Here is a 22,676-nt window from a genome sequence, read left to right as displayed (position 1 = left end):
TTACTTTATTTTTATTTAGAAAATGGTTTTTAATATTTTATTCTAATAATTATTTATATTTTATTATTTATTAAAATATATGGATTTATTATTATTATTTGGAATTAATTTTAAATTTTATAATAAATTATTATATTGTAGCTTTTAAAAATTTATAGAAGTATTATTATTTTAAAATAATAAATTTTGTCATTTAGTAAGTGCATATTTTATATTAATTCTAATTTTAGTTTGAGCATAAGTAATATGTAAATTTTTGTGTTTATATGAACATTAATCGTTTAAAATATTTTAATTTTTTTTAAATTTTATTTTTCTTGAAAATGACTTTAATAATTATTTTAAATAGTTATTTTATATTTGCTATTTTGTATTTTTAGTTTTATCAAAACACTATTATTATTACTATGTAACTTTTACCTTTTTTTAATTTATTTGATTATTTAATTTAAGTATTTAAAATCTATCTTTTTTCGCTTTACAAATTTTTTAAGATTATTTTTTATTAATTAATTTTTTTTATTGTTATTATTCAAACACCTATTTCTTTTAATTTACTTGTTATTCCAATTTTTATAACTATTAATATTATATTTATTTACTATTTTATAGATTACTATTCATTTATTAAATTTTTAATTTGATTTTTTTTACAAATCGTTTCATAATTATTTTTTTACTTAATTTTTTATTATAATTATATTATTATTATTTTTAGTTAAAAAAATATTTAAATAAATATCATTAAATTTTTTAATATGAGATAAATTTATTAAATAATGATTACTAACTCTTCTTAATATTAGTAAAACTATTATTATTAAGTATTTTAGTTTTATTAGTGCGATTATAATATTAATTTTCAATTTGACTTAAATATATTTGATAATCTTTCATCTTTTACTTTTTCATTTAAATCGTTTTATTTTTAATACACCGAAATATTTAATAGGATCAAATAAATAAATATCTTATAGAAATATTTATTTAATAATTGTTATATCTATTTATTTTTAATCTTAATAATATTTAAAAAAATAAATAGAAATAACAATTAAATATATTTTTTTTAATTATTCTCTAATTCTTCTTTTTTGAAAATGTTTTAATTTTTTCGTTTATAATTTGTATTTTATTTTAATTATAGATATTATCTTTAAAAATTTATAATAAAGTTATAGTTAGATGAGTTAACTTTTTATAAGTCTTATGAAAAAGACATCTTTATTTTGAAAAACATTATTAATATATATATATATATATATATATATATATATATATATATATATATATATATATTATTATAGAATAATTATTTTTCAATAAATTTTTATTTAATTTATTTAAATTTTATTTTTGTAATATTTTTTTTTTTATAAATATACATTTTTTTTTTGGAATTAAACATAACAAATTATTTAAAAAGTTTATTATATAACATTGTATTTTAGCCTTAGAAATAATCATTAAGTATTTTATATTTGTTATTACTAAAAATCCAAAATTTATTATATTATATTTTAATTAAATAATATATTTAATATATTATAATCATTATTTTATTTAAATTATTTTAGATTTTCTAAATTTAAAGATATTATATTTTTAAAATTTTCATTATCAAATAAATATTTTGGTCCAATAAATACTGTCGGATCACTCGAATCTTATATATATAAAATATTCTTAGAATCGAAAAATTGAATATCATTATTTTTAAATTTACTTAATATTTATTACTTATTTAAAATTTTATGAAAATACATAATCATGATAAAACTACAATAAATTAATAAAATAATTCATTTAAATTTTGCTATTAAATTTTTATTAAATACTCTTATTTTTAATCCAATTTATTTTCAATTTAAGGCAATAAATTTTTTTATTACAAGAAAAAAATTGTCATAATTGATAAGCAATGTGAATTTAATGAATATTTTCCCCCAATTTAATTATTATAAGCCCATAATTTTACAATAATGAGTAGTTATCTAAATATATCATCATAACTTATAAATTAATAAATTATTTCTGTATTTTTTTTTGCATTAAAATTATTAAAAGAAAGATCTATTTTTAGTTAAAAACTACAATTAAATTCAAGAATAGGGACCTTAGTATTTTTAATAAAATTAATTGAAAAAAATTATTTATAATCTTAATTTACAGTGAAATAATCATATAAATATTAATAAATTTAATCTTCATTCTCTATAAAAATAGCCAAATCGACATCAGAAAAGCATTTAATTTACGTTCCCGAATAAAATGAACCTAAAATATAGCAAATAGTTTTTTGTTTGTATTTATTATATAATATTTTAGATATAAAAGCAACTATAATTTCGATTTAATTAATTTATTATTCAATTTAATTATTTTAAGGTTATTAAGATTATATATAATTTAAAAAAATATCTTTATTTATATTTATTTATTTTTTTTCTTCAAAAAAGTATCCTTAAAATTCAATTCTATATTTTTTATTATCATAAAATTATTAATGATTATATTAATGAAAGTAATATGTAATGTTTAGTATGCGATGTAAATTTAATAAAATAACTAATTTTTTCAAAGCGAATATATCTTCTAGATTTTTCCAACTTGCATCTATGAATACACTAATTTAGCTTTTTAATTATTCAATTAAATTTGGTCTGTTTTTAATCATATATAATAATTTTTTTATATAATAAACTAGCTAATTATGTAAAATATTATAATTTGATTCCTTTACAATTTATATTCCTTAATATATTAATTTTTTAGGCAAATTCATTTTTTTAAAAAATAATTGTTTAGATTAATTAATACTTAAATGTTTTTCAATAATTATATAATTTTTAATTTAATTATATTCCTGAAAAAAAATCTAATTTTTTTAGTTTATTTATATATTATAAGGATTTTTATAATAATTAATTTATATATTTGATTATACTAAAATATTAAAAGTTTTATATAATATTATGTAATATGTTTAAAGTAAATAGTAATTTTTTAGAGTTTTGAATTAAATTAGTTTATTATTTTTAAAATTAAAAAATATTATTATTATAAATCACAAATTTATTATTTCATATTTTTTATATTATATTTATTTATTATATTGAATATTAATAAAATTATATAAAATAAACTTTATAATTATTTATGAAAAATAATTATAATTTCTTTTTATATATTAATATTTTAATATTAAGTACAAACACTATTATTTTGAGATAAATTATTTAATATAAATAAAAAATAATATCTAATTAAATGATTAAAAATGTAATGAGAAAAATTAAATCTTATGGAGATTTAGATTAACTTTTGTTTTATAGTGAACATGATATAGATAAAAATGAAAACTAAGATACTTATATAAACAGAGATTCTAACAATCTTTTTAAATCAGAATAATATAAAATAAATCAAAAAATAAAGCAAGAATTCTATTATAATATATAAAATATGAATACAATTTAAAATATTGAAATCGAAAACACATTAAATGTTGAAAACAATAGAGAATAATTTACAGTAAATATAAATATATTTTTTATAGTCATTTATAAATTTCTTTTAGTTGTATTATATTAAAGTAACTACTAATATGATTAATTATTAAATATAAAGGCGCTATTCTTAATTTAGAACTTTGAAAATAAAAGTATTAATATCTTTTTTATTTTAAAAATGTTTATTATTTATTATATTAAGCTTGATTATAAATATAAATAACTTTAATTTGATAATTTTCCTAAAAAAAAATTGATAGGTTCCATGAATTAAAAAACTATAGAAAAAAGAAAAAATCAATTAAATGGTTTAAAAATTAATATTAATTAAAATAAATATTTATTTTTATAATTTAGAATTTCTCAATTTTTTATTTAAGCATTATTAAGAATAATAAATTTGGGAATTTCTTGATTTTATAAATATATTTGGTAAAGTATAGTATAAATTATTAATTAATTTTTTTTTTTTTTTAAAAAAAAAGAGGAATTCAGAAAACATAATATATAAGATTATTATAGAGAAAAAATAGATTCATTAAAAGATGGTTAATTAGAAAAAAATCAATAAATAAGAGACTCGGTAACTTTAATACCTTAAAATGAATATGAATAATAAATGCTTTAAATATTAGAAAAACTTAATATTAACTAAGAAAATTCAATATATAGATTTTAGTTAATTTTATTTTTTGTAAAAATTAATTTATATTAAAAAAAAAATAGAAAATTTAGAGATTTTTATTTTATAGAAAAGCCTATCCTATGTACAGCGTTTATACCATTAATTTTAAATGTATATATTTGAAAAAAAAAAAAAAATTAGCAAATATAATGTGTAAAAAAGGGATAAAATAAACTAAAAGGAATAATCGAAATATCTTTAATGTGTTAAAAAGATTATAATAATGATGTGCATATAGTATGTTGTAAAGGTTTAAAACTTGTTTTAGATTTAATGGACTTAGAGAAAAATCCTTGTAAATTTAATTATAAAAAAATATTATTTTCATTTATAAAAAAATAAATACATTAATATATAATTTCAAAGCTGCTTAATTATTCATAGATGCTTATTGCTCTCTTACTTTTTAGAATATAAAAAAGCTTAATTTTAGTAAAATAAAATATTTAAAAATAAAAAAAAATTAAATAAAGAGGCTCATATATTAAAAAAATAACCAAAACAATGCAAAAAATATGCTTTAAAATTATTTAAAACTTATTTTGAAATTCATTAATAAAACTTAAATAAAATTTCTCGATAATTAATTATTGATGATAAAAGTTTTGAAGAATATATAAAATTTGTAAAACCATAAAATGTGCCTAAACAATTACTTGTTTAAAATATAGAAGCATATTAAGATTTACCTAGTCCATTAAAAAATATTGAATATAACAAAAATCTAAATAAAAATTATGTTTTAGAAGATTTTATATAAATTCTAGATTAAAATTAAGATTAATGGTAAAATATATATGAATTAGATAATTAAATATCTATAAAATAATAATAATCTGAAGACAAATTTAAAAAAATTTCTTTTTGCCTGAAAACATCGGCATAAGAAGTATTATTTTAGCTTACTGAAAATAGATAAGAATGGAATTAGTTAGTATATTAAAAAATATATACATAAAATTGATAAAATATTTTTTTTATTATTCAAAAAAAAAAAAGCTTTAAAGTTATACCATATTAAAATAAGAAGAAGATAATTAATAAATAATTAAAGACACCTATTATTTTCAAAGATATTATTCAGGAATGAAATATATAAGTTATTTATACAAAATGAAGATAATAAAATAAGAATAAAATAATATTCATTATATTATAAAATATACTTTTGAAGATATAAATGAATTTATTTAAAAAAACGAAGAAATCGGTATTTTATTCTAAATATATAAAAATTAAATTTTAAAAAATAGCTTAATGGATATAATGTATTAGAATATAAGAAATCAAAGAAAATGAATAATAAATTAAATGTGAAATAAATATTATTATTAAATGTATTGATTTCAATTCTAATATATTTCTAAGTCCTTTTTTATTAGGAGAAAACAAAACTATGATTAATAATTATATCAAATTAATAGAAAAATATAAATGAAATAATTAAAAAAATAGTTTTTATATTCATTTTTATAAAGAAAATGTTATAATATTTAATTTTATTATTTATAACAAAAATTAATATTAGATATAAAAATATATTATTATATTTATATTAAATTTATTATTATTTTTTTATATTAAATAAATATTTTTACTAAATTTTGATAAATAAATTAAAGGAAAAAAAAATATATACATTCAATTTTATTTAATGAATACTGCATAAATTGTTCATACCCCAGTACATAAAGCCCATATACACTATTTTGACTTTATTGAATCGTTCCCAAAAATGAAAGAAGGTCCAAATGATTAAGAAAAACATGTTTAATATTAGTAAATTTTAAGAGATTAATTAATTAATGGACAATCAGGACTTGAATAATGTAATAATATTATTTATAATTATTATAAGATTTTTTAGTTTTTTTTCATGAATAATTTTTTTTAATTATAAAATTTTAGAACTTTGCTTAAGAAACTGCTTTAAAATGTCTGAAAAGAAATATGTCGAATTCTGCTTAGATAGAAAATGTGGAGGTGTCGACATATAAAAAGCAGGCAAAATTCTTGGTTATGTTAAAAATTGAAAAAAATCAAAAATCAAAAAAATAATAAAATAATAATTATCTTATTAAAAAAATAAAAAATAAAAAAATATTAAAATATAAATTTGCATTTGTTTTTTTTAAATAAATCAAAATAAAAATTAGAAAATAAATTATAAAATAAATTAAATATGCAAGAAGAATAATTATACACATAATTCATAGTTTTGTCAATATTTTTTATTTACTTTATATATTCATACAGTAATAAAGAGGTATCGTATTTTGTTTAACTGATAACATATGTATCTTTATTTGTATGTTTTTCTTAACTATTATATTTTCCTTAAGATTTATCTTTAAATATAAATAATTTAGAGTAGACTTCTAACATAACTTTTTCATTATATTGGACTCTTCAATTACTATCTTGGTTAATAATTCCAATCTTATAAAGTTACTAATAATCAGGTTATTTAGATTAATAAAAAAAATGGCAATCCACAGTTAAAAAAAGTGGAACATATTTTATATTATTAATATCTATAGTCTTAGGGTTTATTTATGTTTTATATGCATGGTAACTTATTGATAATTTAGATATTTTTGCTTTTTTAAAAGCTCTTTCAAATTCTAGTGGAATATTTTAAATAATAGTAATGTTATCTTATTCATTAGTTGCAATTCCAAAAGCCTAATTAAAAACAATTAATAATGACATGCATTTAAAGTATATATACTTCAAAGTTGCATAATTGAAATAAGATCAGTAAAGTTCTTTATAAAACCTTTTGGATTTATTATAAAAAATAGTCCTTATAAAAAATGTTGAAAGAGATAATTTAGAAATACTCGACTATTGCGAAAATGTTATAAATTTTATTCCAGAAGCAATTTCTACTTAAGTTATTCAAGAACTCAGAAATGCAAAATAGAGTTCTTTAAAATCATCACCTGTCCCTGAATATAATTTTGAATATATAGTTGAACTTAGAACATAAATAAAACATTTATTAGGAGAAATAAAAAGGTATATTAATTATAAATAATAGTTTTATAAAAAAAAAATAGATCAAGAAATAGTATGAATTTATTATTAAGGGAGGCTTTTTGGGTATAAGATGTAATAAATAGTTAATATAATTTGGAAGATTAATAAATATTTTCGAGTATTTATAGACCTCATAGAGGTTGGATGGCAGAATTAAGAAATACTTTATAATGGTATTGGTATATTTAATGGAAAAGTTAAATGAAAATAGTCTGGATTGTATTATTTTATATAATTTCTTTAATAATTTTAGAAAGTGAAGTTAGTCTTTTTTATGATAAATAATACTCTGCCTTAGCATACATATTTAATATGTTTTAGTAGTATTAAATAGATGTATTTTATTTACATATTTTTATTTTAGCTCTTATTTTTTTCATGCTTTTTTAATCTTAATACGGGCTTTTTAAAAATAAGATTAGCGGTTTTTATGGATTATATTCTAATAATAATACTGATGCTGGTAGTTTATTATTTATTTGTGTGAATTTAACAAGGACTACAGTCCCTTTATGTTATAATTTTCTTGACATGATAAATGTTAAAAATACACAAATAAATAATGTACTTGGGGATGTTGAAAACATTCCAATTCTAGGTAAACATTTCACATTAACTTTTCCTGCTGTAATGGTTGTACTTGTATTATTACATTATCTTAATTTTTACAATAGAATTTTAAATTTAATTGGACTTTAAGTATTTAAATTTAGTGAAGATTTCAATTAGTAATTAATAGGGGAAGGTTTTGGAATCGTTAGAGAAGCAAGAATGGAAGAAGAAGGAAAAATTCATTCATAACCTTAACATGTAGAAATCGATAGAAGTTCATATTTTATAAGATTGATTGATAAAGAATGATTTTTATTTATTTTATAAAATTATATTTTTTATAATTTATTTTATTAATTTTTTGAAAAATATGTGATTGTTTTTAAATTGATTTTTATATAAATCAAATTTTAACAATTAATTAAAATTACATATAAATAAAATAAAAAAGATTAATTTTGTTTATTAATATTATAAAACGATATTTAAGAAAAAAAAAAAAACTTAAAAAGCAATTTATGAAAAACATAAATTAAACAATATAATTAAATTTTGAAAACGGGCATGAAATAAAAAAATTAAAAGATATAAATTCAATAGCAAATAAAAATATACAATAAATATTATTAAACAAGAGACTTAATTATTTTACAAAAATTACATGTTTCTTTTATTTTAATAAAAATTAAAAAAAAAACAATATTACTTATTCCATTATAAAACTTTAAAAAAAAATATTTAAAAAAAATAAAAAATACAAATATGTCGAGTTTTTTCCGTTCGGAGGAGATGAACTTATATTAATTTTTAATACCTAGAGAAAATGCATATAATTTATTAAATTAATTAGGAGATTTAAATATTCTTCATTTTATAGATGCAGATTCTTAAACCCCATATTTCAACCGACCATTTTTTAATAATATTAAAAGATAGGATGAATTACTAAGCAAAATAAAATAAATACACACATACATGAAATAACAAGGTATAAACTCAAATCTAGCATCTAGTAATATCCAAGATTATTTAGAAATACACGCAAAGAAATAAAAATAAGTACAATTTGCTAAAGAAAGATAAATAGATGATATCGAATTAAAATTAAATTAAAATGTAAAAAAACAAAAACAAAAAATTTAAAATAATATAAATAGTTAAAAAATATCGAAAACAACTTAAATGCAATATAAGAAATAGTAAAGTAAATGAATATTTTAATCGAATAAAGAGCTTGTTTAGAAAATATTCAAAATTTAAATAATTCTGAAGAAAATGTTTGTATTGGAAAAATAACAGGAACAATAAATACTGTAGATAGACCCCGTTTTTATAAACTTGTTTTTCGTTAATCTAAAGGAAATTGCTTGGTAATTATGAAGGATATTGATTATCCTAATATGCATATTTTGAATCCTCATAACCCTCAGTAAGAATTAAAAAAGTCATTTTTTTAATTGATTTTTAATACTTCCTAATCTCGAGTTTTAAATGAAAAACTTAAAAAAATATGCTAAGTTTTCGATGCTCATATATACACAGATATACATTAATAGCAAGATTTAGAATAAAATGAAATCTAATACTAGAAAAGCAAAGAAATATTAAGTTTAACAAATAATGAATTAGAGCAATAATTTGACCTTTTATTAACTAAAACGGACGAAATTTCACTCCTCGATTATTACTATTACACTATATTGAGAGAAAAAAACATTTACCATCACCTTAATCTAACTAAAAGTACGCATTCAATTTTAAAAGGATTGGTTTGGCTTCCAAAAAAACAAGAAGAATTTATTTTTGCACATTTAAATAAATACCAAGAGTAAAATCAATCACCTGCATAAATGCATATAATTGAAAATGTGGACAATTTGACACCTCCAACAAAAATTATGAATAATTAATTTGTTTATGCCTTCCAAGAAATCGTTAACACATACGGGATTCCAAAATATTAGGAAATAAATCCTGGACTATACGCAATAGTAAGTTTCCCTTTTCTCTTTGGAGTGATGTTCGGGGATATTGGGCATGGTATGCTTTTAGCAAATTTTGGATTATATTTAATTTACAAAACAAACAAAAATAATGAACGTGAAATGCTTTACAGATGTAGATATTTGGTTACTTTAATGGGATTTTTTGCAATTTTTTGTGGATTTATATACAATGATTTCATGAGTTTACCTTTAAATTTATTAGGATCATGTTATTAAAATGAAGAAACAAATTAAAGAGAAGACGAAAACTGTATATATAAATTTGGATTAGACCCAGTATGGTTAGTTTCGCAAAATAATTTGCAATTTTACAATTCATTCAAAATGAAACTTTCAATTGTTTTGGGAGTTTCTTAAATGATTTTAGGTATTTTCCTTAAAGGAATTAATAATTGTTTATCTTTTAACCTTATTGACTTTTTCTTTGAATTTTTACCTTAGCTATTTTTTATGCTTTCCACTTTCGGATATATGGTACTTTTGATAATTCTTAAATGGACAACCAATTTTAAAGAATAGAATCCTCCTTCTTTGCTTAATATGATGCTTAATTTAGGTTTAAAAGGTGGAAAAATAAGCGAAAATGAAAATCTTTTGATTCATTTTGGCATAAATAAAGAAGGGTAGGAATATTTTTAAGGTTTTTTAGTTTCTATGGCTTTCCTATGTGTTCCTTTGATGCTTTTACCAAAGCCTTTTTTTGTTTATCTGAAGAATAAAAAAAGTGAGCATGAAAATCATGAATATTAGCCTTTGAAATAAAATGATGAGGAAAACTTAATATCTGATGTATAAGAGGAGCTTAAAAAAAAAGAAACAAACAACTAAGAAATTCACAATAGTAATCATGATGACGATTTCTAGGAAATTCTTGTGCATTAAGTCATTGAAAGTATTGAATTTGTGCTCGGAAGTATATCACATACAGCTTCTTATTTGAGATTATGGGCTCTTTCGTTAGCACATTCTTAATTGGCGCATGTTTTTTTCCAAAAAACACTTGAAGGAGCTATTTAAAATGCTAATGCTGCAGGAATTGTAGTTGGTTTTTTAGTATTTTCGGGAGTTACATTTGGGGTGTTAATGTGTATGGATGTTATGGAGTGCTTTTTGCATACTTTGAGATTACATTGGGTGGAGTTTTAAAGTAAATTTTACAAAGCTGATGGAATTTTATTTAAGCCCTTTTCCTTTTTATTTGAATTGGAATAGATACAAGGCGTTTAGTATGGTGAATGATTGATTTTTTATTTTTAAAAAATATCTAATTAAATTTATTTGTATTTTTTTTATTAGACTTATTTTATTTTAAATATTAGAATATTTTATAATTTCTATATTTTAATATAAAATATAGACTTTTAAAATTTAATATTTAATTAAATCATAAAAAGAAAATTTAAACTAGTTAAAAAAGTTAAAAATATGAAATCAAATAATTTTTTTTTTTACAAAAAAAAAAAATATAATATTTTTTGAAGTGTATATATTATTTTATTTATAAAAACATAATTTTAAAAATATTAATAAACTAAATAAAATATTTAAAAATAATAATAATACTGAAAAAATCTACAAAAAAAAATATATATTTATAAAAAATCACCATTTAGCTTTATGATATTCACTTAATCCTTAAATATTTTCAAAACTAATTTTATTTCCATTTTCATCAATAAACCATCCACTAATAGTTCCAAAATATTACTTAAAATGCGACTAAATAACAAAGTAGTTTTCATCTTTTAAATTCGAATTTTTTATTTTAAATTTCGCATAAAAGCTTCCAGCTCCTTATTTTTAAGTTGTATATAATTCTAAATCCTCGTTTAAATTATCTTCATTTAATTTTCTATTCACAATATGTAGTTTATGTAATCTACCACCTAAAATAACTGAATCTTCATAAGTATTAGTACTTTCATGTTCAAACCCATTTCCTAAATTAATTCCTATACTAACTTTTTTCCCATTCACATTTGTAAATCCTTAGAAATGTGCCCAAAACCAAAAAGAGTAATAATTCCAAACTCCTCTCCCAATATCTCTTCCTCCAAGACTGTTTAACTATTCCAAATTAAAAATTTTATTCTTAAAATTTACTTCTCCCTTAACATTTAAGCAATAAGATTTCGTATTATAATAAAACATCGAACCTTAAGCATTTAAAGGACTTACCATTACAACTTCTTCGTGTTTATCGTCTTTAAATAGACTTAATTTTGCATTCAGATTTGCCGAACTTATTTAAATATTAGCCACATTTTAACTTCCAATATGTTGATATTCTACAGAAATTCCCAAATTTTCACTTTTATAAAAATAAGAACCTTCGAAAGAATTGGAAGTAGAAGGTAATTAAGGTTTTTTGAAATAATTATATATATTATTAACAACCTAATGCAATTCTCCAGTCTAATTATCATAATATATTAGATAAGTGTTTCCTACATATCCTAAATCTGCAATACATATAATCAATTAGAAATCATCATTCACAATATTGAAATAATCCCATTTTTTATATCTTAAAAAGTTTAACCTTTTATTTCCTAAAACATGAGGATATATATCTTCTTCATTTAAGATTTTAAATGTTTACGAGCAAATCCTGTTTCTATTAATTAACCAGTAGAATTCAATAGTTTTCCTTCTTATGTTAGTTCTGTGTGTGTCGCTTTAAAGTTTATTTAAGTAGAAATTGGGATTTGATTGTAATTATATATAGATATAGAAATTATTATCGCTAGGAATGAAAATAATTTTAACATATTTTTTTATTTGGATATTTATTTATGAATTAGTTTATTTTAATAATATAAATAATTTATTATATATTATATAAAAATAGAAAATTTTTATTAAATAATAAATTATCTTTTTTATTTATAGCATTATATTATATTTTTATTTTTTATTCTTTAGTTAGTATAATTTGCAAAAACAATATTTATCATGTACTTATAATTATTTTAAAAATGAATATTTAAATAAATATTTATTTTATTTTAAAATTAAAAATATATTTTTATATTCCCTTAATTATAATTTTTTTATTTTATTAAATTTAAACTAAATTATTTAATTTTTTATTTTATCAAAAACATTATTAATAAAATTTAATATTTTAAATAAAAAAAATTATAGAAATTATATTTAAAAGAAGAAGCGACTAATAAGGAGATAAACCTCCTTTTCAAATAGAAAATTTTTATTAATATCAAAAACTCTTTATCTTAAACAGAATTTCGATTAATTTCTTCAAGAAAAAATATAAATGAATATTACTCATTCCAAAAATATTCAATAGATTTTTTTTTACAAAGATGTTTTTCCAAAATAATTTATTCATTTTGATTTTTTTAAATCATATAAAAAAGATTAATGATATCTTTAATTTGTGCATTAGAAAACTTATTTCTTTAAAAAAAAAATTAATTTATTTTTCTTTAATTTTATAATAATAAATCAAAAGTATTTCTATATGTTTGTCTATAAATAAATTCATTCAAAAAAAATTAGACTAATTATAAAAATAATTTAATTAACTTCAAGAAATCGAATACAAATAAATTTAAAAAAATAAAATATATATTTCTTTATCCTCTAAAAAAAATATATAAACTATATTTTAAATTAATAAAATCGAGTAATAAGAAATACTGTAGAAATTTATATAAAGCAATCAAACATAATTATATTTTAAATATTTAAATTATATTTGTTTCCTGTTTCGTCCTGTTTACTGCTTATGTAATTTCAGAATATTTTCTTTCTTTAACAATTTTTCATTTTTTAAAATTTCTATTAATTTATTTTAGGGTTTTTTATTTATAGCGAGTATTTTCATTAAAATAATATACTTTTTTTATTAATAATACTCTCAAATCTATATTTTTGGCTTTTTATATGATCTGAAGAAATAACACTTAATTATAACTTGTATAATTATTTATATTTATTTAATAAGAATTATTGAGAATAATATATTACTAATTAATTATTTGAATTGAAAATATTTTTATTTTTCAATTATTTCATTTTATAAATTATTTTTTTAATTAAAATATAAATATTCAGAAAAATTAGTTTTTTATATTTTATAAATTAAGCAAGATATTTTGAAAAATATATACTTATTAATATTTTTTTAAGCATAATAATATATTAAATTTATATTCTTTTTTATTGATTAATCTTTATTTAAACTTACAAAATCTTAACTTTTTTAATATTTTTATTAATTTTCTTTACTATCAATTAATTTAAATATAAATAAACAAATAAATTATATATACCTTTATTATTAATAATAGAATAAATAATCAAATAAAACTTTGTATATTAGAAATAAAAATTCAAAAATTATTTTATGTTCATTTTTAAAGTTATAATATTAAAAAAAATAAAAAAAGAAGAAAATAAATAAAATATATAAATATAAAGAAATACTTTTATTTCATAAATATTATAATAAATAAATAACAAGAAATAAAAAATAAAAATGGAATATTCCTATTCATCTTAATTAAATGTAAAAATGAACTCTTAACACTTTGATTATAAATAATGTTGGGATTTTTCAGAAAGACATTTTACTTGTATGGATAAATTTGATGATGTACATGGTAACAAAAATTATAATTATTTAAAATTTAATTTAAAAAAAGAAAATCATTACAAATGCAACGATACATATTAACCATGGTAATAAAATTGTGATGCAGGAATTAGAAGAAGTTAAATGGATCATAGAAGATAAATGAGATAAGATAACAGATTATATAGTTAATAATAATTAGATTCTTACAATAGAAGAAAAAATCAATAAGCATTATAAACATAATAACCAGAAAGATTTAAATTCTTTTATTGAACAAAAATATATATTTAAAGCATTCATTATTATATTTATTTCATATTATTTTTAATATTCGTTATAATATTAAAAAATAATAAAAATAAATATTTATTTAATTCATAAATAGTAACTTTGTTTTTTGCTTTTTTAGCGTTTAAATAAATTTATTTTGATATTTATATTTTATTTATTGTATTTATTTCTTATATTAAATATTTATCAATATATTTTTTTAAATAAAATATAATATGTAAGACTTATAAAATACATATACCATACATTTGCTTAAAAAAAATTCTTTTACATTATAAAAACTATAAAAAGAAATAAATAAGATTAAAATTATAAAAATCTTTGCTTTGAGAAAATAAAAATTAAAGAAATATACAAAAATAAAAATATCTAAAAAAATAATAGGAAAAAAAATTATTAAAAAAAATATCATATATATATATATATATAATTGAAAAACCAGCCTAACATCTTTATAAGCACATTTATTCTATTATTTATTGCCTAAAATAAAATTTAAGCAAATGATACTTATTTAATAGTTACATCGCCAGTATTAGAAAACTAACCTTTATGTATTTCTTTAAAAAACAAATTATTAAACAATAAAAATAATAAAAAAAATAGATATAAAAGTCCGATTAGCAAATTTCGGTCATCAACCTTTTGGTCATAAAGTAAACGGAAAATTAGAATTAGCTTTAGACCTTCCAGATTGGCAAGAAACAGATTAAATAGATGAAAAGTTAAAATATGAAAGAAACATTAGTATGATTGAAGCAAACATCACAGCATGTAGTCACGTTCGCCTATATAACGAAAAATATTACCAAGAATATTAAAGACCTATATTACTAGCTGAAGCAGGAAGTTGTAATTTCTTAAAAAAATCAATTTTATCCGAAAATTCACATGCGAAAATGCTAATTATATCCCGATAACATCTAATTTAAAAGGAAAATAGACCCCATCCACACCCAAATGTAATAAATGATGATCTATCAGGCCATGAGTTGAATATTCCAGTATTAATAATAGAAAAAGAAGACGGTGATAAACTCAAAAAATATGTTTAAGATTATACTCAAGTATGGGTTTCTGTATAATTTAACAAAGTATTTTTTTTTTTATTAAAAATCAAAGTTTATATATATTTTTTTTAATAAAAAAGCCACAAGATTAAGGAATTGCCGATATATAATATTGGATGTTACCTTCAGATAAAAAAAGCACATAATGGATATTAAAAAATAAAAGATTTTTCGAAAAAATTGTTTAAACCTCTCAAGCCAAATTTTCTCCTCATTTCGTCTTTTATTAATATTGTGATAAAACTTGCTAATAAGCATACGATGCGACTACTATACCTTAAAATATTACATCTTAATGTCTTTCTTTTGGCAGATACTGCCATTTAGATCCTGATGGTAATGGCCCTTTGCAAGGAAAGGATTCAGTTTTATAAGCTTTAGATGAATTATGTGTTGCTAAATCTATCCCTTAATCCTATTTTTAATATTCCTTATATTACTTTACATGCTATAATAGTATTTCCCCAAATGTAGCAGCTCATGGAGCATGTCATGATCAAGCGATTCTATATTCTTAAGGAATTGTATAAAATAAAATAAATAAACTTTAATAATAAGTAGAGCAATGTGTTCATGATAGTTGGTATAAGAAATATCCTAATATCCTTATTGATGATAATAAATTACTTAGAGAAGAATATGAACTTTTTAATGTGCAAGGAATTAGATTTTATCCTTAATTATTTGTAAACGGAGAACCTTTTAGAGTATTTTTTTTTTTAAAAAAAAAATCTATATTATATATATAATAAGGGTGATCTTAAATAACTTCAAAGTGTCTAAGAATTTATTTGTTATGCATTACATAAACCTCTAGAAATTGAAGAATGTGCAAAAATATTGAACTAAGGTTAAAATGAGAATCTTGACGGTAGTGAACATTGGGAATATGTATAATCTCGAAGTAAATATAACGATTTGATCATTTATTTTGTCATTTCTTGTTTTGCTTTGGTAATTTTTATGGTTGGATTATTTTTTTATAGAAGAAATCTTAAATAAGAGTTCTAAAATTAATTAAATCTATAAGTTAATAGTGCTATTTCATAATATTATACCCTTTAAGAATAAAAATAATGATTTTAAATATTTTTATTTTGTTGTTGTTTTTTTTTTTAATATTAAAAACAAATATGATTATATTATGTTTAATTTATTAAAAAAAATATTTATGAAAATAAAAAAATTTTAATTATTTTTTAAAATTAGTTTTCTTTTTATAATATTTTGTTCTATGTATATAATAATTTATTATTTTTCTCCTAATATTTAATATTATTAATTTTATTTATTTTGTTTTAATAAAATTTCAAACACCATGTATTCTTATATTTTCTTCTGTTGTAATACCTTCGTTTGCTAAAAATTTGGATATATTTTCTCTATGATCACCATTTAACCTAATAGTTTTTTATCCATCTTCTTCTACAAGGGTACCATTACAATTAAGCCACTTTAAATTTTAAAAAATTAAATTAAATTAAAAGTTTACATTTATATATATATTTATAAATTATAATTATAATTTATTTCCAAAATAATATTATTTAAATTAAAATATTTACTTTTTTCCAGTATTTAATAATTTTATTATAATCGAAAATCGGGGGTATTCCTTCAATACTTGTAAAACATTTTCTTCCTCTTCTTTATTATACTCTAATGTCTAATTTTTTTTATATTTTAATATATTTTTTCTGTGCATTTTTTTATATTTACGAATTATTGAAAAATCATCTAATTCGTTAAAATCATCACCGAATTAATCGTCTTTATCGTCCATTTTTAATTTTACTTTTTACTATTTTTTTTAATATTTTTTTTAATTAAATATTATTTAATTTTATTTTATTTGTATATATTTTTAGTTTTATAATATTTGCTTTTAGTTTTTTTTTTTTAAAAAGAAAAAGTTGAAATAATATTTTTGTATATCCAAAAAATAATATAATTAATATATTTAGTTTTTTTTAAACTTAGAAATTTTATTTAATAATTGTTGATTATATGAATTTTTAATTTTATAGTAAATATTTTCTAATTTATAAAAAAAAAGTATATTAATAAAAAGTTTTTAGAAGATTAATATAAAAAATCTATATAAAGAAAATAAATAAAATATTAAAAATAATATTTTAAAAAAAGCAAAGAAAATAAATAAATTATATAAAAAAAAAAAATTAAAATATCTTTTTTATGTAAATTAATTTATACACTTGAACAAAAAATAAAGCAAAAATTCTTTTCTTTAAAATAAAAAAAAAAGAGAAAAAGGATAAAACCAATGCAACAACAACTTCCATCTCCCAAACAAAAAAAAAAACAAAACGACGAAAATTAAAATCCTTTTACTTTAGGATTAAAAATTCACCAAATTCTAGTAATGTGGGCCCCCGCCCTTCGAATGACAATTCTTCTTTTAATATCCATAATATCAGTATTAGTAAGAGTATATTCCGTGATTCGTTACGAAAGCATAATCCATGAATTTGACCCCTGGTTTAATTACCGAACCACATAATTTCTTGTAACTAACTAAGATGGAATATACGGGCTTTGGAATTGGTTTGATTCCGAATCTTGGTATCCATTAGGTCGTTCTGTTGGAGGTACATTATATCCTGGTCTAATGGTTACCGCAAGTTCTATATATTGGAGTTTACATAAATTATATATGCCAGTAAAAACAAAAAATAACAATTAAAAAATATAAACTAAAATAAATAGGTTGATATAAGAAATGTATGTGTATTTTTAGCTCCAATATTTGCTGCGTTTACAAGTATAGCAAGTTATTTGTTGACCAAATAAGTAACAGGAAAATCTGATGCTGGCTTATTTAGTGCTTTGTTTATTTCCATAGTGCCTACTTATATGTCTAGAAGTGTTGCAGGTTCATATGATAATGAAGGCGTATCGATTTTTGCTTTAATTTTAACTTTTTACTTATGGTTAAAATCCGCAAATACAGGTAGTATATTTTGGTCCTTAATGTGTTCTTTAAGTTATTTCTTTATGGTAGCATCATGGGGAGGCTATGCTTTTATTACAAACATAATTCCAGTTTTTGTCATATTTTTATTAATCACAGATCGTTATTCAAATAAAATTTATGTGGCCTATAATGTATTTTATATTCTTGGAACCTTACTAGCAATGTAAATCCCTTTTGTAAGTTTCCAAGCGATTTATTCTTCTGAACATATGGCAAGTCATGGAGTATTTATATTTTTATAAATACATGCTTTTATCAATTTTGTAAAAGAATATGTTAGTTAGAAAGACTTTTAGCTTTTAAAAAAATTCTTTTTAATAGGAATATCTATAATACTTCTTGTTACTTTCATTTTCATGCTAATTACAGGCAAAACAAAATGGAGTGGAAGAAGTATGACATTATTAGACCCTACTTATGCCAAAAAATATATTCCAATAATAGCTTCAGTAAGTGAGCATTAAGCTACTACATGGTCTTCCTTTTTTTTCGATTTGCATTTTTTGACTATTTTTGCTCCTGTAGGACTTTATTATTGTTTCAAAAAACCAAATTATGGTAAAATTTTTGTCGCTATATATCTAGTTTTGAGTGTTTATTTTGCCTCAGTTATGGTTAGACTTTTGCTAGTTTTAGGACCTGCAGTTTCTATTGTAGGAGGTATAGGAGTTAGTTGGACAGTTAGATTGTTCACTAAATCTATTAGGAATTCTGTTTTGGGAACTAAAAGTTAGAAAAAACTTGCTGATCCTATTATATCATTCTTTGGTTTACTTCTTATCGCCTATTTAGTTATTATATATATACTTCATGCTAATTTTACAGGAGCTGAAGCTTATTCTTCTCCTTCTATTATTCTCTCAAATAGAGACTAGTATGGAAATAGAAGAATTATAGACGATTTTAGAGAAGCTTATTATTGGCTAAGAATGAATACTAAGCCTGATGAAAAAATACTCTCTTGGTGGGACTATGGATATTAAATTACAGGAATGTCAAATAGGTAAAAAAAAATTAAAGAAAATATATATAAATATATATAAAAAGGACTGTACTTGTAGATAATAATACATGGAATAATACACATATAGCAACAGTAGCTATGGCACTTGCAAGTAGTGAATCTGATGCTTATGAAGTTTGTGATAAATTAGATGTTGATTATATATTGATGATTTTTGGAGGATTTTCTTATTTTTCAGGAGACGATATTAATAAGTTCCTTTGGATGGTCAGAATTGCTGGAGGAGTATATCCTCATGTCAAAGAAGAAGATTTTTATGGGAAAGGAGGACAATATAAAATTGATGGATAAGCTTCTATTACTATGTAAAATTCCTTAATGTATAGATTAAGTTATTATAGGTAATTATTTATTATTTAGAGTTTATATTTATATATATATATATAGATTTAATGAAATTCTTACTGCAATAGGTAAACCTAAAGGGTGGGATACTGTTAGAAATTAAGAAATGGGTCTAAAAAATTTTAAATTAGATTACTTTGAAGAAGCTTTTACTAGTGAAAATTGGATAGTTAGAATTTACAGAAGAAAACCAAGAAAAAATAGAGAAGGAATTGTCTTTTTATCTAAAAATTTAATGAATTTCCCTTAAAATTTAGATGAGTTTAAAGTTTCAGTTGAAATTTTTGATGATCTTAAATATAAATATAAGGTTATTTAAAGAAAGAGAAAAATAATTGCTTAATGAGATTTTTTTTTTTTTTGATGTTTATAATTAAAAAAGGTTATTTTATAATTTTATTATAAATAAATACATTAAAAAAAAATAAAGATTAAATTATTTAATAACAAAAAAAAATAAAGTATTTTATTAATATTATTATTTCATTTAAATTCAAATATTTTTTATTTTTATTTTTATTTTTATTTTATTAAAATTTAACAATCAAATTTATTATGAGTAATTTTTCATTTAATAAATAAAATGAAAATTAGTAAAAATAAAAAAACATAAATCAATAAATCTAATTAACATTAAATAATAATTATTTTATAAAAATAAATAAACTAGAATTCTAATATAATTTAATCCCAAAGGTCTCAAAAATTTTTACGAAAAACACAAATAATCTTTTTAATCAAGAAAAGAGCCATAACATCATAAATTCTCGATTAATATTTTGCGTTAAAAGTAATCAAAAATCATTAAAAGCTAAAAATATAATTTATATAAATAGTAAATATAAATTTAAAAATACCACTTTATAATAATATTTAAATGAATAACAAATAAAACCTGATTGTAATAATAAAATATACAATTGTAAAACAGGATAAAGTTCACAACCAAAACTTTAATATATAAATAATTTAATTAGAAGTAATAAAATTACGACATAAAATAATAATTTATCTTCAAAAAAACTTGAAGATGAAATGAACGAAACAGCCAAATTCGGATTTTCTTAAAAGATAGTAACACATAAATAAATTTAAAATTAACAAAATAAAAACTCTTTCTATAGTCCTTAAAAATATATTAAAGTAATTAAATTAGAGAAAATATTTAGAAATAAAAATTTAAAATAACTTGATTTGAACAAAAACTTATTAAATACAAGCTAGTTTAATTTCTATTCTTATAAATAAAATTCTTCATTTGAATAGACTAGATCTAAAAGCAAAGAAAGCAGAGCAAGAAGCCCTTAATAAATAAAAATTAAAGTTTTACCTGTTAAAAATAATGGGATTCTTTATGATTTTTAAAAAATGTAAACAAGATAGGCTAGCCCAAAATATTGATACTATACTAATTTTTTCAAAAATAAATAATAAATATAATTAAGTGATATGTATTTAATATATAATTAATTAATTTAAATAATATAAAATTTTTAAATGATATGGTGATTTTAATTGTAATATTATATTTTAAATAATATATATTATATAGATAATTTTTTAAAATAAAAATTATAAAAATAATATAATATAAATTATAATATAATAAATATATTTTATTATATATTTAAAATATAGAAAAGTAAAAAATTATAATCAATATTAAATTAAATTGCATGTTTTAGATTAAATATTAAAATTATTTGAATTTCCTTAATTTTCATTAAGATAATTATTTTTTTTAAATTAATTATTAAAATTAAAACTGTTATTATTAGTATTATTATTATCATTATTATCATTATTAAAATTATTATTATATGTTATTTTAAAATTGAAATTATAATTATAATAGTTTTTATTACTAATATTTTATATATTATTACAATTATTATTATTATTTATCTCTTCATTTCTAATATCAGTATTAACAACTTTATTATTTATAATATTATTAAATAACTCAGGTTTAGAAATGGGAGTAGTATATGATCTATTTTTTCTAATTTATAAATATTCATCAGGTTAAACATTTTAATTATTTGCATTTGAAAATATTTCAATATTATCTTAACAGATAGGAGACTTTGTACTTATTTTATGTATAGTATTATAATTTTATGTATTTGATTATATCTAATTATTTGTTTTATAATTAATATTTTCTTTTTAGCTTTCAATAAAGCAAGTTTAATATTATTATTACTATTAAATTTACTACTACTAATGCAACTGATATTACTATTACTATTATTACTGTTACTAATACAATTATTATTAATATTACTATTAATATTATTATTATTATTATTATTATTATTATTATTATTTATTATTATTAATTTTATTAATGTTATTTATTTTTTATATTATTTTTTTATTCTAAATTTGAAATATTTATTTTTTATTCTTCTTCTTTACTTATTAATTTATTTTAATCTTTTATTATCATTAAATTAGGTTATTTTTAATTTTATTGCATTTTATTATAAAATGGTTTTTTTTATTATTATATGTTTAACTAATCAATATTTGTAATTGAACGATATCT

The 22,676-nt window shown here is 18.4% G+C and overlaps 6 protein-coding genes across 6 annotated transcripts, besides 18 other annotated features; 4 read left to right on the top strand and 2 right to left on the bottom strand. All coding sequences in view use genetic code 6, as the record gives it.

Moving 5' to 3' along the window:
- Nucleotides 1-1,245: 1,245 nt before the first annotated feature.
- Nucleotides 1,246-1,299: a microsatellite.
- Nucleotides 1,300-1,503: 204 nt separating this feature from the next.
- Nucleotides 1,504-1,550: a microsatellite.
- A 4,181-nt stretch (nt 1,551-5,731) lies between these two features.
- Nucleotides 5,732-5,783: a microsatellite.
- Nucleotides 5,784-5,868: 85 nt separating this feature from the next.
- Nucleotides 5,869-6,230, top strand: IMG5_062850 (hypothetical protein; the record flags this gene model as incomplete). Its single annotated transcript, XM_004036998.1, has 2 exons — nt 5,869-6,026; nt 6,106-6,230. Coding segments are annotated over 2 exons (282 nt in total), but the record flags the coding sequence as incomplete, so codon positions are not given.
- Nucleotides 6,231-6,346: 116 nt separating this feature from the next.
- Nucleotides 6,347-6,376: a microsatellite.
- A 3-nt stretch (nt 6,377-6,379) lies between these two features.
- Nucleotides 6,380-8,100, top strand: IMG5_062840 (lmbr1-like conserved region family protein, putative; the record flags this gene model as incomplete). Its single annotated transcript, XM_004036997.1, has 2 exons — nt 6,380-7,218; nt 7,260-8,100. 2 exons carry the CDS (start codon nt 6,380-6,382, stop codon nt 8,098-8,100), a joined length of 1,680 nt encoding a protein of 559 aa, XP_004037045.1.
- A 5-nt stretch (nt 8,101-8,105) lies between these two features.
- Nucleotides 8,106-8,151: a microsatellite.
- Nucleotides 8,152-9,689: 1,538 nt separating this feature from the next.
- IMG5_062830 (v-type ATPase 116kda subunit family protein, putative) lies at nt 9,690-11,102 on the top strand (the record flags this gene model as incomplete). Its single annotated transcript, XM_004036996.1, has 1 exon — nt 9,690-11,102. The coding sequence occupies one exon, from the start codon at nt 9,690-9,692 to the stop codon at nt 11,034-11,036; it is 1,347 nt and encodes a 448-aa protein (XP_004037044.1). The 3' UTR covers nt 11,037-11,102.
- Nucleotides 11,103-11,310: 208 nt separating this feature from the next.
- Nucleotides 11,311-11,369: a microsatellite.
- Nucleotides 11,370-11,399: 30 nt separating this feature from the next.
- On the bottom strand, nt 11,400-13,490 carry IMG5_062820 (hypothetical protein; the record flags this gene model as incomplete). The annotated part of the gene is made up of 3 exons (XM_004036995.1): nt 11,400-11,539; nt 11,681-12,212; nt 13,461-13,490. 3 exons carry the CDS (start codon nt 13,488-13,490, stop codon nt 11,400-11,402), a joined length of 702 nt encoding a protein of 233 aa, XP_004037043.1.
- A 74-nt stretch (nt 13,491-13,564) lies between these two features.
- Nucleotides 13,565-13,601: a microsatellite.
- A 212-nt stretch (nt 13,602-13,813) lies between these two features.
- Nucleotides 13,814-13,854: a microsatellite.
- Nucleotides 13,855-17,070: 3,216 nt separating this feature from the next.
- IMG5_062810 (protein translation factor sui1, putative) lies at nt 17,071-17,544 on the bottom strand (the record flags this gene model as incomplete). Its single annotated transcript, XM_004036994.1, has 3 exons — nt 17,071-17,214; nt 17,327-17,427; nt 17,481-17,544. The coding sequence occupies 3 exons, from the start codon at nt 17,542-17,544 to the stop codon at nt 17,071-17,073; spliced, it is 309 nt and encodes a 102-aa protein (XP_004037042.1).
- Nucleotides 17,544-17,588: a microsatellite.
- Nucleotides 17,589-18,045: 457 nt separating this feature from the next.
- IMG5_062800 (hypothetical protein) lies at nt 18,046-20,471 on the top strand (the record flags this gene model as incomplete). Its single annotated transcript, XM_004036993.1, has 4 exons — nt 18,046-18,441; nt 18,489-19,759; nt 19,804-20,121; nt 20,168-20,471. The coding sequence occupies 4 exons, from the start codon at nt 18,046-18,048 to the stop codon at nt 20,469-20,471; spliced, it is 2,289 nt and encodes a 762-aa protein (XP_004037041.1).
- Nucleotides 20,472-20,626: 155 nt separating this feature from the next.
- Nucleotides 20,627-20,654: a microsatellite.
- A 1,032-nt stretch (nt 20,655-21,686) lies between these two features.
- Nucleotides 21,687-21,740: a microsatellite.
- Nucleotides 21,706-21,751: a microsatellite.
- Nucleotides 21,752-21,893: 142 nt separating this feature from the next.
- Nucleotides 21,894-22,027: a microsatellite.
- Nucleotides 22,028-22,318: 291 nt separating this feature from the next.
- Nucleotides 22,319-22,419: a microsatellite.
- Nucleotides 22,374-22,453: a microsatellite.
- Nucleotides 22,396-22,475: a microsatellite.
- Nucleotides 22,413-22,489: a microsatellite.
- Nucleotides 22,421-22,507: a microsatellite.
- Between the last annotated feature and the right edge of the window lie 169 nt (nt 22,508-22,676).

The sequence above is a fragment of the Ichthyophthirius multifiliis genome, assembly GCF_000220395.1.
Source record: "Ichthyophthirius multifiliis unplaced genomic scaffold scaff_1120509250287, whole genome shotgun sequence".
Taxonomy (NCBI): Eukaryota; Ciliophora; class Oligohymenophorea; order Hymenostomatida; genus Ichthyophthirius; species Ichthyophthirius multifiliis.
Note: the sequence above shows the minus strand (reverse complement) of the source record. Positions and strands in the feature narration are given on the sequence as shown.